A 15,555-nucleotide genomic window follows, 5' to 3' on the forward strand; every position below is an offset into this window, starting at 1 on the left:
AAAGGCCAGTGTTTTTTTTCCTCTCCTAACCACTTTTTACAAAGAAATAAATTTTAACTTGGGGACAAAAAGTGCCCTTTCCATTCACTTGAGTGCTTTTAAATAAAATCTATCATGCATTAAACAATTTTGATGATTTTACTCAGTAAAAAAAAAAAGTGAACACATAGCTAGTGTATAACCTATAAAGAAAATCGGTAGTTGTTACTAAATATTTTCATCAAGATGCACCATTGAGTTCAACTGTTTCAGTTTCTTTATTTATAAAACGTGTTTGAAATATTTACATGGCAAAAGATGCCATACATACACAGACGTAAGTGAGTTGGGTCTAATTTACACACATTCTCCACAGTCTGAGATGATGACTTTCTGCTTTGTCTTGCCGTCTTTTGTCCCCTGAGCCTGCACAACACAAATTGCAGATTTTTTGTAAACACACAAACATGAAAATGAACGTTTTACAAGTAAAATATGACGTGTACTATTTTTGTGCTGCCCTGACATAAAACTGCAGTTTCAACTGTATTATTAAGCATATGCACATTTCTTGTCGTTTTAAATGGGTCCTATTCAGCTGCTGGGTCATGCAGAATGCTGGATCTGCATGACATTTTTTTAAGACTTTTGTTTGATAATCCACCAAAAACTTCCCAATGAAGCTTACAGTTCATTCCTGAGGCAGTCTGCCAAAGGTTGTGTGAAAACACATCGCGCACACACACACATACATATACATATATATATATACACACACATACATATACATATATATATATACATATATATATATATACATATATATATATATATATATATATATATATATATATATATATATGTGTGTGTGTATGTATACACACGCGCATATATATATATATATATATATATATATATATATATATATATATATATATATATATGCGCGTGTGTATACATACACACACACACACACAAATAATTTGTTTTTTTAGGTTGAGCCTTAAATGTGAGATCTTTCTTGGAAATGCAGTCGGATAGAGAAGGAAAAGACAGAAAAATGCAAAAATAAAAAAGCAAAAAACAATATTATCTATACTTTTCTGTCCCTTTTTGTTAGACAGACCATCCAGCGTTATAAAGTACTTTAATGCAAAAACGCTGTCTTTTTCGAGGAGCTTTTGTCATTATTGCCTCACCTCCATTGCACGAAGCACATCCATCCCTTCCACCAGCTCTCCAAACACCACATGTTTGCCATCCAGCCAGTCGGTCTTGTCAGTGGTGATGAAGAACTGGGAGCCGTTGGTGTTTGTTCCAGAGTTGGCCATGGAGAGCTGCCCTGTGTTCGCCAGAGACAAAGTTAGGCTAACTCGTTGCGGTATGAAGCACGAAGCTTAAAAAGTGTATATTAATTATGTGACAACATATCCCCAGGTTAGCTCTTCACCTGGGGCGGTGTGTTTGAGGACAAAGTTTTCATCATCAAACTTCCGGCCATATATGGACTTGCCACCCGTGCCGTTGTGGTTGGTGAAGTCACCTCCTTGGCACATGAACTGGGGAATGATGCGATGAAAGCTGCTTCCTTTGTAGCCAAATCCTTTTTCATGTGTGCATAAGCAGCGGAAATTTTCTGGAAAACAAATCAGTCCGATCTATGTCACTTTGCGTTCAGGACACACCGTTTCAACTCACAAATGTGTAGACACCACTTGACACCGATTTAAAAAGACCTGCAAAATTTACACTTTATCACCCAAGCTCTTGATTTTGGTCGTTCATGATAACAGACAATTTATTCCTCCTGAGTACTCTCTGATGCTCCTTTTTTTAATTTTTATTTTATATGAGGATATATTATCTTTTACCAAGAAGGGGAGTAGAGGTGCTCATAGCGCTGCAGTGTGCTTTCAAGCATAAGTTTCATATTGATGAAATGCGAGGCGCTTGAATGTTAATAGCCAGGGTGGCCCTTTTGGCCTAATTATAGGTTGTCTTCAAGGTGTACATCAAACAAAAATGATATGCTGTTCAAAAAACATTCAGTCGCTCCAGAATGAGCTTGTTCACAAATCATAAGTAGGTTCTATCTAGGTTGAGTTCACGTTCATGCAAAAGTATGGTACAGCACTGTTCATGACCCATTTATAGTCCATGTGCAGCACTTTGCATGCAGAAATAGTTGTGTTAAAGTGCTGCATAAATCACAAGTAGTGATGAATCCGCATTTGAAGTAGGACTTCTGATATTGCCTGTGAAACACAGCTTTCTTTTTCAATAAATTTATAGCCTCTCTCCATTGGCCTTTTCTCCAAACAGGTAAGTGGCCTTAAAATTTTACTGTTTACATGTTTGATATTTGTCCGATGTCACAGGCGGATGCAAATTACTTTCAAAAGATAACTACTTTCAGATTCGTGATTAATATTTTTATATTCAGCCTATCTGTACCACCCAGTACCAAATGTCACAAAGACCAGTATCCGAGCCCCCATCTAAATGCTCAACATTGCACGTAGAAGAGAAAAAGGTTTACGATTAGAATGGCAGCAGTTAAACACTCGAATGGATTAGGTCATTTCCCGTCATTTCTTATGGGAAAGGGCTTGAGAAGTAGAAAAAAAATGTATCCAAGCGTAAAGATTTGTGCATTAAAATGTGCAGACCTGCTGTCATGGGAACGATGTCGGCCCGAAGGGTGAAACGAAGTCTCCCGGCAGGCTTGTTGCCGATCTTGATGTCCATGTAGACCTGTGGATTCATTCTTCCCTTTTTGGCAGGAGGTTCAGCCTACAGGGACGAACAACACCCATCACATCAAGCCTCCAAGCTCATGTTGCACACCACCACATAGTACTTGAAAGGAAGTCACCTAACCTCCTGTGCATCCGTTTTTGTTGTTTCTCCTGCCGCCTCCACCTCAGCGTCTTCTAAAGTCTTTCCAGAGAACTTCTTCAGCCAGTCGTCGTCCGACCACACTACAAGAAAAAAGAAATTTACTTCAGCTACAACGTATCCAGTTGATTTTCATATTATCACCTGGTCGTGATGATCCTTCTTTTATTCTCATTGGCTTGGCGATGTTGACGCGAACTGTCCGACCGAAAAGCTCAGATTCATTCTGAAACACGTATGAAAGAACAACAGAACAGAATGACACGAACGCCTATACTTCACACATCACAGTCCATCCCTGCAATTATGCAATGCACTCACCATGTTATCAATAGCTGCTGCAGCATCCTGCATGGTATGACAAAGTGGGACATGAACAAACATTATTGTGAATGTTTGCTGAGCATAATATCAACTTTTTAAACATGTGATAGAAAAACCAGTCACCATCACACCAAAATGTGCTTTCACGTTTGTAAGGCATGAACTATCGGTAGACATACCTCTGCCAGCTCAAACTCAACAAAGGCAAATCCCCTGTGCTTTTCTGAAAATCGTGCATAAAGATTCGTTATCATAGTGATATCATAGTGCAGAAAATGATGGCGGAATGTTTGAAACTCTACCTGTCTCATAGTCTAATGGTATTTGAATATCTGTGATGTCTCCAAAGGGGATAAACGCAGCATGCAACACTTTCTCGTCCACTTCCTCTGCCAGACCGCCTAAAACAAAGATGCAGCAAAGTAGTGTTGTCATTTTGGACTTGCTCAATTAAATACAGATCTATAGGTCAATTTCAACTCGGAAATTCACAAGTTCTTGTGTTGATCACGGTGAATAAAAACGTTATTCCAATCGTACCGCAAATCAGTCTCCACATTTTACAAGCACCATAACACCAAATTACGCAATTATTATTAGAATCATTTTATTTTTTGAGTCACAAATTTGACTTCTTTATTAAACTATGTTGCTGACATTAACAACTTACCAACATACAAAACTCGCTTGCTTGCCGCCATATTGGAAATGAGCTTTCAACTTTGACCTCCGTCCTGAATGGTGAAATTAAAACAAAACCCGCCTTCGGCCTGCTTATTTGCGAGCATCACCCAATGAGATGATGTGACGTCACTGTAGTTACATTTGTCACTTATGTTGGTTTACTTCGTGACTGTTTTATAGACGTAACTGTGATTGGGCTCAATGAAGAACAAAAACCTACTTTACCTAATTTAGTTTATTTAACCGAGATTGAGATGTAGTAGTGGACGGAACTATTTGCAGCATTTTGTTGCGTCTTTCCAATTGTACCATCAGGGGGCGCAAAGTACAGGTTTTAAGATTCCCGACAGAAAGGACAATGAATAACTTATTTACACAACAGTCTAGGAAATGGATGGATGGATATAAAGAATGTAGTAAAGCAACCCGAGGTTTCCACTGCTTCTCATTCTATTGTTTTAAAATTGCTAATTTTTTCTTAACAACAAAGGCAGTACAGAATATCCTTTGGTTGAATGAAATTGGTTGCTGTAATGTTATATTTTGCAGATGTAAAGATGCTATTAATCAATCATCACATTTTGACATTACAGCCAATCAGATCTGTACAACGTTTAACACAAATAATAAGTGTAATTCTGACCTTTTGCACTGTATTAGTTATCGACTGAGGCCAACTTCGTACACATTCATGTAATGCATGCTATGAATGATACATTATGCATTATCCATAATGCATAGTTAATTATGGTTAACAGATGTCACATTATACAAGTGTATTTTTAAAAGATGTGGTTTACGGTTTGCTCACGTGAAAGCGTGCCTTCCTTTTGCCTCAGTATTCCATCATGCACCTTCAAACATTTAAGAAACATCTCAATATAAAAAAAAAACAAGACTAGTCAAATGATATATTATTCCTTTATTGAGAATACCACAAACCCATCACAATAAAATGGGATGCAGAAACTCCTCATTTGAAATCAAACATAACACTTTCAAGCAAAGAAAAAGTTCAAAGGTTATTTTCCTTTATAGATGTTGTTTCTTGAGGTCTTCATGACTGCATAGTGTTCGGTGTGCAGTCTATGAGATTTAGAAAACATTTACTTGTCACTTTCTCTTGAAATATTTATGTATGTTTTAAATTGCGTTTTTCTTTTTTTTCCTGATTTTTTCTTCAGAATCGTCCGAAACGTGTCTGGTTTCAGTGTAGCATTTCTCTCCACAGCTCAATCTGCTCTGCAAGACACAGCAACCCAATTTCTCAATCCTTTGTGACGTAGAGTGTAAACTGAAATGTGAATATATTGTACTTAGAATGTGCTGAACACACTTGTTTCGATTACCTATTCAGGATGTGGTTGCAGCAGTATTAGTTATGCCACCCACTTTCTGAGTGGCATCTTTCTTTGCTTGATGGGCCTGCAGCACTGCAACAGCTTCTTCCACCTGTATCAAAAAAATCAACATCAATAATATAGTGCATCCTTCCAGAAGAAAACCAGTAGGGAAAAAAATAGAAGAAGTCAAGCACCTTGGAGCGCAGTGACTCATGAGATTCCAGCATATGTAGAAGTTCCGAATTGTCGATCTCAAGTAGCATGCCAGTGATCTTTCCTGCAAGGTTCGCATGCATGGCCTGAATCAGCGGGAATAGACGTTCCCCTATTTGGAACAAGGAAACCACATGAATGAGAAAAATCAACAGACTCAACTTAGAAACTTTGATTTTTTGAATGCACAGATTGTTACCCAGCATTTGCTTCTGCTCCTGTGGTGGTGCAGAAGCCAGCATGGAAGCTGTCAGCGGCTCCTGACCTTGAACATGCACAGCTGGCTGAGTCTGGAGGGGCCACGTTTAAGCAGAGCAAATATTTACACAAATACACATAAAAACCACAGCGTAGTCTTACTGGTATGCCCATTGCTTCTTCGATCATACCTGCTGTAAGGCAATAGGCTGCACCACTTGGGGATTAGGGTTGCGCACACCAGTAGCATATTTGTAAGGCGCCATGGTCCGGGGGCCTGGTACTCCCATTGATGGACGAGGACCAATGGTCTGGCCAGAACCTGTCCCAAAAGAAGAAAGAATATGTACGATATGATTAGAGTTAAGCCATTAGGGATACTGAAGAACTGATTTAGGAAAGAAAAAAAACATTAAAATAAGGATGTCTCCACAAAGCCATCTCTGATTAAAATTTGCTGTTGCCAAGTAGTTTTCGAAAATCGAGTAGGTCTATATATATTGAGTCAGTCAGTTTTGGATCACTGTGAACTCACCTCTCGGGCTCTGTGTGTTGCTGTTCGGGGACATGTGTCTCAGGTTGGTACGTGGACCTGGTTGCCGCAATGAGGTAGGCATTCCCTGGTAACCACCTGGGAGCACAAAAACCAACATAGAGATGTAACAGAGTACAGCTGAAGTGTTTAAGATCCATGTCGCTACACGCCTACCTTGACCCCTACCACCTTGTTGCCACCGGGGATTCGGTCGCATTTGGGCCATCTGATTTGGTGCGTAGTAGGTAGTTCTATTCTGGGCCTGACGAATAGAAGAAAGGTTTAACGAAACTGAAACTCTAAGTTAGTTTTAAGGAGAATACACATTTAGCCTACATTACTACATGTTAAACCTTCAACAGCTTTGTAGCATAGCGTGCTTTTCCATACATTTTGCAGATGAGTTTAAGATTCATACCATTTGTTGATGTTTCCATTTGCTTATAGGTCAGTTGCTAATTGTGTTAGCTTTCTGTTTGAAATAAGCTTTTTGAAAAACAGGTTTTCACTCCTGAAATTATTTGCAAGTAACGAATAGCAGTCAAAAGTAAAATACTGTTGAAAAACCTTTTAATAAAGCCCCGTTAAAATTCTAATTTAACAACAATTATTTGAATGTATTTCCATGACAACTACAATATGTCCCAGTGACAGCAGATGATGCAGACTTTCACTAAAGCCGAACAACCCTAAAGATGTCAAACTGACTTGTCCCGCTGAAAAATGATGGCAGTCCAGGCAATAATGCTCCCCTAAGTTGACTATGGTAATGTAAATTACAGTGAGATGCAGAAAATGTGAGCATTTTTTTTCCCCAGCACTGCTCCATCTTCTCTTTTGAGCTCAGTCCCATCACAAGCAGAGCATTTAAAAAGTGTAAATTCATCTCCGGAAGAAATTATTTGTAACTTAAAAAAAAAAAAAATCTAAAGTAATGTTAAACACATAATTCAAATCAAATGGTGACCTGTCATCTGCATCCAAAAAACGTTTGAGATGACATTTGATTGTGTCCTTTAGAGGGATAAAAGCACGATCCGCTAAACCGAGTTGAAAGCTCATACCTGTGGCACAGTTGGCATGAAGTAGCCACTGGTGGGTTGGAACTGATTAATAATGGCGTTGGCCGGCATGGCCCTCATGCCGGCGATGCGTTGCATGTACTGGTTGGTGAGATGGGCTTTGCGCTCCTCTTTGCGCTGAGCAAGAGCCACATAGAGCGGTTTGGAGCCAACAATGCGTCCGTTCATCTCAGTGACTGCTTTGGTGGCCTCCTCGGGGGACGAGAAGCAAACAAAGCCGAAGCCCTTGGAGCGACCCTCCTCCAGCATCACCTGATAAGGCCGTGACAGCGTGGTTAACCTTGACGATTACTACAGAGCAATCGCAACTCATCTAGAATTCCTCACCTTGGCACTTGTAATGGACCCAAAAGGTGAAAACTCCTTACGCAGTTTTTCATCATCTATGGTGTCATCAAGATTCTTGATGTAAAGGTTAACTCCCTGAATTCCAGAGAATAACACCCATGAGCAGAGCAGTTGGTAATAAACTTTAACTCAATCAGACTTATTGTACGACTGAGCCCCGCAGACCTGATAGCGGCTGATTCTCTCCTGTTTCAGCATCTCAAACTTGCGCTTTAGCTCGGCTTGTCGCTCCATTTTCTTCTGAGCTCGTCCCACAAACACAGTTTTCCCGTTGAGATCTGTGCCGTTCATTTCCTCCACGGCCTAAGGATTAGGTTAATATCATCAGAGGAAACATACGGTGAATAAACACAATTGACAATTCCGTGAGGTCAGAATACCTTGTTAGCATCCTCATGCTTCTCATAACTAACAAATCCAAAGCCTCTGGATTTGCCTGTAGGGTCTGTCATCACTTTCACACTGAGTGTTTTGCCTGCAGAATTAAAAAATACAAATATGGAAAGGCAAAGGGACACAGCTCTGTTTCAACTAGAGGGCAAGTCAACCAAAGATGTTCTTTACAATGTTTTATGCAACTCTACTAATCAAAAGAAAGCATTCTTATTGACCCATTCAATGCTATAGCACTCAAAAATCAATTTTAACAGTGCTAGCAATGAATGATTAAATCATTAATTCACAAATATGTGTTTTCATGTATTTTAAGAGTTCAGACATTCAAACCCAGGCACATCTTTATACATTTTGTCTCTTTGCTGTTGACTTAAAGTGACATCAACGTTTCTTAAGACTCAGTTAACAACCAACCATGGCGCAGTCAACCAGTGACAAAATAGCCACCTGTGAGATGAGGGAGGGGGCGATTTTGTTGTTTGATTCTTTTTGCACAAGCACACACACAAAAAAGGTTGATTTCCCCTAAAAGACCCTTAGAAGTCAATTCAGAATTTGTTTTTGAGGACATTGGACATTTGAAGATCAGAACTGAAAAAGGTATGAAGACTGACAATTATCTATTGATTACTTACTTGCAATTGTAGAGGACTGTGGGTGTACCGTAACATTAGATTATTTTCACGGTCACTTTTCGGCTAATAAGAGCATGAGCCACTCCCTCTCACTACATCAGGAATTGAGCATCTTTATTCATATCAATGTTTGTCTTGCCCAATTAGGCAAATTATTTGGGCTGGCTGCACACTGATCATCACGGCCAAAAGTGACTGAAGTGGCACATCGCATGGAAATTAGCTGGCATGTCTTTTGCAACTCACATACAATCTAATGTACTCTATTATTATTACTCTTTTTATTTACTGAACCACAAAAACATGCCATGATTGTCACGAAAGAGGCAAATGGCTACAGTACATAGATAGCGTGTGCATATTTAAAGAGGCTGTTGACAATGATCAATTGACTTTACTTGTGCATTTAAGCAATCGCGCCTCCCTATCTACCCTCAGGTACATATGAAATTCCAAATATTGTTCAGTATTATTGTAAAACATGATATTTTCTATGGGTGGATCACTTAACACTGCCTGATTTTAAATTCTGAATTTGCTGAAGGTCATTTCAAAGGATGTACCCATTTTTCGGCCACAAAAGATTTTTGGGACTAAGGGCAAGTCAACAAAGACCTCGGACATTTCTAGTTCAAACCTAAAAACAAGTATGCAAATCTAAAAATCTGCACTGCTTTACCATATTTGTCAAAAAGCTCCTTAAGCTGCTCGTCATCCATATCGTCACCAAAGTTCTTGATGTAGACATTTGTGAACTCCTTGGCTTTGGCGCCAAGCTCAGCCTCCCGTTCCTTGCGAGATTTGAAGCGACCTACAAATCTGAAGGACGAGAAAGAACAACAACACATGCTATTTTAAAAACAGTTCTGAATGATCTGGGAAATCCAACGCTTTGTAGTCTTCCCATTTTTATACAGACAAACCAGCTGAAGATCGACAGTGACCGTACCAACCAGAGAATAGTCACCATTCATAAAACACAGCTATATTTCATCATCGCTGCTGGGGCAAACATGACAAAATACAATACAGTGCTGTTAATATACCACCAGAGGCAGGCAGATATGTTGGCATGCTTGACAGTGACAACCATCAGTACCATCTCGGTCCAACATGAGGAGGATGATGATGATGATGACGATGAGGAGGAGGAGGAGGAAGTGGACGGAGAAGAGTGGAGGAACAGGGTCTCACAGTACAAAGGAAAGCTGAGGAGGACCAAATGTTCTCATATATACCTTGCTATGTTGACCTCTCCCATTCTGCCATCCAGAATTGCATTCCTGCATTCGATCCATCACTAAAACACACAAGCGTGGTCATACACACAAACACACTCAGACGGGTGACCAGCGAGTGCACTAATAAGGCTGCAACAAACTGTTTTGGGTAGAAGAGTTAGGCGTTTTAGTTGGTTATTTATCAATTCACAGGTTATCTTCACACTGGTGAAAGCAAGAGATAAGCTCATTAGTCATATTATTTACACACCGACTCAAAAACCATTCAACTTATTGCACACAAGTACATCCAAAATTACACACAGACACACCACAGCTATTGACATTCTATTCATCTTTTTTGATACAGATGTTGGTATGTAATAAAATGATCAGACACTCACACCTTGCGGTCATTCAAAAGCATGCCGTTCATTTTCTCAATGGCGCGGTCTGCGGCATCCTGGGTCTCGAAGTGGACGAAGGCGTAGCCCTTGGAGCCATTTTCATCGCAGACTACCTAGAAGATGAGGTCAGGGTATGTATGTGCGCGTGCAACTGTATCCTTCTGCATGTACATTAAGTTTACACATCGAAGCTCTACCTTGCAGGACAGGATGTTTCCAAAGGCAGAGAAGGTGTCATAGAGCGCTTTGTTATCAATGGACTTGTCAAGGTTCTTGATAAAGACGTTGCCCACTCCGGACTTCCTGAGGGAGGGATCTCTTTGGGACCACATGATTCTGATTGGCTTTCCTTTCACCACGTCAAAGTTCATGGTGTCCAAGGCCCGCTCGGCTGGTTTGGGGGGGAGGCACACAGGCAGGATAGGGGTGCTTGTTTACATAGAAACACTGGTTTGTGCTTAAACTGTAACTGTCACAGACTGTAACCCTAACTGTTGGGTTGTGAAGACATTGGAAACCATTTTCTAGAAAAATAACCTTGACTTAAATTGTGGAATTGTTGTGTGGCCTTCTTGGTGTGTCTCTAAGTCAGGGATGTCAAAGTCATTTTTATCGTGAGCCACATTGTAGTTGTAGTTTCTGTCAGAGGGACGGAATGACTGCCATTCAAATTCATTTTAAGTGTGTTCGTCACAAACTTAGCTAATTTTGAAATCACAGGCTGGTAAAATATAAAAAAAAAGTCAAAAGAGTAATTGGTGAGAAAAAACTTTAGTTTTTTTCCCCCTCAAATATGTTAAAAGTTGAAGACAACTTGCAACATTTTACCCAGAAACATGGAAGTGAAATTAGCATTTCACAGACTACATAAAATGCTGGCAGGATCTGAACCCCGGGCCTTGAGTTTGACACCTGTGTTCTAAGTATTGGTACCAGTCCTGGCAAGCAACCTAGCAATATTGCCTAAATGCATGTGCATGTAAAAACTTTAAGCGTAAACTACAACTTGCTATAACATCTGTATATAATTCAACATATGCTATGTGATGGGGAGGGCTTTACTGTCTCATGAGCAGATTCAGATTTTTGGGTCTACGATTCAATTCAGGATCTATTTTCACTTCAAAACGTATTTTGATTCAAATCATTTGGTAAGGTTTTCTGCTTCAATTATAGAAGTGCTACTCCCGCTTTGAGAGACTTGTCCAATATTGTTTCCTATTCTTTGATTTTAACGTCGAAAGTGTCTGACATCAAAGGGAAAGCATTGAATGAGGACACTACATAGTATGTGACCCTTGAAGTGCAAATCACAAAAGAAAAAAAAAAAAAATCAAGCAAACACAAAAGGTAATTGCAAACAAAAAACAAAAACACATTCAAAGAGAGAAGTTTGCTAAGTTTTTTGTTTTTGTGATTTGCACTTAGCGGCCACTGTACACTGGGGAACTAAAATGAGTGTCTTTTTTTCACGTTTAGTAAGTTTTGATTTGCAATGAAAAAGCCCTTTATCTCAAAAACAGTGTGTGCACCACAACTGCTCCTATATTCTGTGTTATTGATTTGTTGAAATACCAACCACCAGTATGAAAGACAGAAACCCATTATTTGATTAGGTATCGTAAATACAAGTGACTTAATGAACCCTGTAAGTAAAATATCAGTGGTTTTACCCTCCACCATTCTTCTTGATGTATGTCAGTTTTTATTGATTAATAAAGACCAAATTTAGGTATTTGCAGTTATTAAAATGCATAAATTGACCTTTTTTTGTAACGATGAAAACTCCAACTGTATTTGAAAGCACCACGCAGGTAACGCTGGAGACTTGTGCCGTACCAGACGATCACAACTTATTTGACTAGCGATTTTTTAGTGTCTTTCATCAGCAGTTGAATTTGTTTTCTTGATAGCAGTATGTTGGTGTTGGCAGATACGTGATGCGATGGCAATAAGAATAGAGTTGCAAGGAAAAGTTGAACTAGCTGGTAGGCTGAGAAGGCCCCCTTCAAAATAAAGAATATTAATTTGTACGTTCATTTTTACTTTGGCCTTCACAGCATGGCTTGCTGTGTTACTTGTTTTATACCATGATTATGGCATAAATGGATCGCTAAGTGTCATTTGTATAAAAAGTTCACTGGATCAGAAGTAGAAATGGTGTAAAAATAGAGAGCATTATTAGCAGCAAACAGCAGGTCAAGCTGATTCAAGGCTTACCTACTTTGCTGGCTGAAGAAGGGTTATTCTAAGAATGCAACTATTATTTTATTTGAAAAATCTGCAACTTAAAAATAAATACTAATATCCATATTAAAAAAATGCAGATCAATTACATAATCAATTTCATCCATCCATTTATGATTGTTACGTTTTAAAAACAGAGCAGGGGAATTTAGTTGCTATTCCTGACAACTGGAACTATTTTATAATCAAGCAATCAAACTGTACAGTATTAAGAAAAATTGTCTCACATCATTCGATCATTGCTGTACAGTTACCCAGCCACAAACAATAGTTACAGTTGTGCATTGGCCGAGGGTTTTGATATCCAGTCTGTGTATGAGTGTGTGTGTGTGTGGAGGGGGGTGCTGTTGCAATATTGGTCAAGCTGGTAACACATGGGCCTCAACACATGCTGTTAGCCTCACACAGTGGCACAGTACACTGGGCCTCTGATAACACAGGCAGCTTCAAGTTGCCGGTGTGAAGACGACATCTGTTTGCATTAAACCGCTTTTTGTCACGTAAGCTGAAACGACTTTCTGCTGTCTGGTGCTCACTGAGATTCGACTCATAATCTGACTCTTAACATAGGACAGGGCTCCAAAGTCCATGTGGTTATATAGGCCTAACATGCTTTTGTTCGGTCACTCCACATTAACACACACAGAGGCCAGGCTGCTCTGCAAAAAAGTGTCTGGTAAACAAAACAGAGCTGCCTTGCGTCTGCTGGCATCAGCAGTTCGGATCGCAATTGTACTTCACAAACCATATATTCAGAGGCGTGTGATTGCTGTCAAACATGCCTGTCTTAGACACTTCAGTTTTGGCTTCAAAAGGGGGACTCGTCTTAACTCCCCACTGATTTTGTCTTGTCATTTGTAAGAACTTGTTAAAGCTCCGGTAGGTTTTTTGCAGCTTGGAGAGATGTTCTATATTTAGATATGGGTCCTCAGAGGTATGTGCTGGCATGGTGTGTGAGGGGAGCATTCACCACCATTGATGGGGAGAGACATACAAAGTGTGTCAGAAAAGATCCATGACTGGTTTGGGTTCACAAAAAAAATGTATTTCAATTCTAAACTGCACACTACAAGTTTCCACTTCAATGTCAGCCCAGGATATTAACCAGAGTGACTACAAAGAGATCTTGAGTTGACTTTTTTGAAAGAGATTGCTGTGTTCAGAGTCTGAGAAGAGGCGGCAGTTGTGGAAGGACATATTGTTTCAGATTCACTGTGACAACCCGCCCTCTCAAAGAGGAAGAACATCACTGCGCTGGAGCAGCCTCAATACGCAAAACGACCTGGCTCTTATGCGATTTTTACTCCTCCATTTTCCTAAGCTCTAGGGAGTCATCAAAGGGAAGCATTTCAAACATGTATGATGTCACGAGGGCTGTGACGATGGAGCTGCAGGGACTCTTGCACAAATCTTTTTTAGAAGTTGTGGAAGAGAAAGCTGGTAAAGTGTCTTGGACAGCAGGGGGAATTTATCGAAGGGGAAAATTTGTCATTTGAAGCTGAATTACGTTCTTTACAGCAGTCGCGGAATTTATCTGACATCTTGAATTTAGTGAGAATGCTTGGCTGAGCAACACCAGATCTAATGATCTTGATCCCAACAAACCGCCTTTGATAATGCAATTTCATCTTCCACTAAATCTACTCCATTGTCAACAAGCAGGTTGTCCTTCAAAAGCAGCAAACACATCACAGAGACACGTGCAGGGAATACAAGGAATTGCTCAACAGTTACCCCCTTCCCCCCTGTACACAGTACACGCCTGACAACAAATGGTGTCATCTCATCAGCGTCTCATCTTACAGTTTCAGACCAATGACACCAAAACTTCTGCAAGTAAGCCAGTTGCGAGTGATCGCTCTACCGCCTTTTGGTTACAGACTGGAGCCCAGATATGTTGGGACAGGTGTTTCAATGAAGCCTGATACAATGAATCTTAACTCACCCCCACACACAATGTAAACCACTTGACAGCACTGCTCAATCCATAGTTATGACAGTCAGTTTTATAAAATACACATTTTGGAATGGATTCATAACTTGACAAGTGCTGTAAAGGGAATTATTTACCTATCTATACAAAACAAACTGGCACATTAAAAGCAATGTAGAGGCTCGGATGAAGTGATTAGAGCAACAAAGTTTGTCGTTTTGGGGAGGTCAAATCCGACACTTTATACTAAAAAAAGAAGGACATGCTCAGGTGAACTTTTAGAAATGGTCTTCGGTGTGTGTTTATACTTAACAAAGGAGCCGTTTTTGCTACTGGCCAATGAATGGGCCATTTATATTTATGCTTTGACATTGAAGCCACGCGTTAGTGTCATGATGCGAACAGTAAATAGCGGATTTCTTACCGTCAGCAGGCTGGGAGAAGTTGACATAAGCATACCCCAAGGACCGCCGGGTGATCATGTCTCGACAGACCCGAATGGACAGTACCGGTCCGGCTGGACTGAATTTCTCGTACAACATCGCCTCGGTGATGTCGGGGTGCAGGTCGCCAACGTATAGAGAAGCCATGGGATAACTCCCCGTCGCTGTGTTCATACCTCGGACGTCTGATATACTGTCGTAAACTTCCTGTCAAAATGTTGCTCTAAGGAACGAACGATTGATCCAAAACGGTGCGCGTTCAGTCACCGACAAGTAACCGCTTTCAAAGAAAAAAAAAAAAGCTATTTCTTTTTAAGACCAGAGGTCTCCTTTTTTCAAATTTTTGCTTTTTTTTACTTGTTTATTTTCTTAATGTAAACACTTCGTTTCTTTTTATGAAGGTTTTATGATTTTTATATTTTTTATGTATTTTTCAAAGTTTTTCGAGAACAGTGAGCTCAACACTCACGGTGGTTTGGTGGCGTGGAAAGAGACTGCGTGGGGGCAGCGTGGGTACTTTATACACCGCGCACGGCGTGTGGAGGAAATGGCTGGAGGGTCAAACTGGGGTAGGAGGTTCCGCACACATCGGCGCATGCGCAATCAGGTGAACCAGTGTCCCAACCATAGATTTAAATGTACAGTATAGTATACATAGACGCTATTAAAC

General features: G+C 40.0%; 2 protein-coding genes across 3 annotated transcripts; both read right to left on the reverse strand.

The window, feature by feature from the left end:
• Positions 1-238: 238 nt before the first annotated feature.
• Positions 239-3,929, reverse strand: ppie (peptidylprolyl isomerase E (cyclophilin E)). The gene is made up of 10 exons (XM_088432794.1): positions 3,872-3,929; positions 3,504-3,602; positions 3,381-3,424; positions 3,199-3,225; positions 3,022-3,103; positions 2,860-2,960; positions 2,649-2,772; positions 1,430-1,615; positions 1,179-1,321; positions 239-405 (listed from the first exon to the last, which is right to left on the reverse strand). The coding sequence occupies exons 1-10, from the start codon at positions 3,900-3,902 to the stop codon at positions 337-339; spliced, it is 906 nt and encodes a 301-aa protein (XP_088288920.1). The 5' UTR covers positions 3,903-3,929; the 3' UTR covers positions 239-336.
• Positions 3,930-4,792: 863 nt separating this feature from the next.
• Positions 4,793-15,395, reverse strand: pabpc4 (poly(A) binding protein, cytoplasmic 4 (inducible form)). 2 transcript variants are annotated; one of them, XM_088433816.1, is made up of 15 exons: positions 14,867-15,395; positions 10,460-10,653; positions 10,260-10,375; positions 9,315-9,454; positions 7,985-8,079; positions 7,770-7,907; positions 7,584-7,679; positions 7,239-7,508; positions 6,349-6,436; positions 6,175-6,270; positions 5,831-5,961; positions 5,641-5,731; positions 5,423-5,553; positions 5,235-5,337; positions 4,793-5,122 (listed from the first exon to the last, which is right to left on the reverse strand). In XM_088433816.1, the coding sequence occupies exons 1-14, from the start codon at positions 15,057-15,059 to the stop codon at positions 5,239-5,241; spliced, it is 1,878 nt and encodes a 625-aa protein (XP_088289942.1). In that variant the 5' UTR covers positions 15,060-15,395; the 3' UTR covers positions 4,793-5,122; positions 5,235-5,238. The 2 variants fall into 2 exon arrangements, with proteins under 2 accessions (XP_088289942.1, XP_088289941.1); XM_088433815.1 differs by having other exon boundaries at positions 4,793-5,127; positions 14,867-15,394.
• Between the last annotated feature and the right edge of the window lie 160 nt (positions 15,396-15,555).

This window comes from Hippichthys cyanospilos, chromosome 14, assembly GCF_059441005.1.
Source record: "Hippichthys cyanospilos isolate Australia breed blue-spotted pipefish chromosome 14, RoL_Hcya_1.0, whole genome shotgun sequence".
Taxonomy (NCBI): Eukaryota; Metazoa; Chordata; class Actinopteri; order Syngnathiformes; family Syngnathidae; genus Hippichthys; species Hippichthys cyanospilos.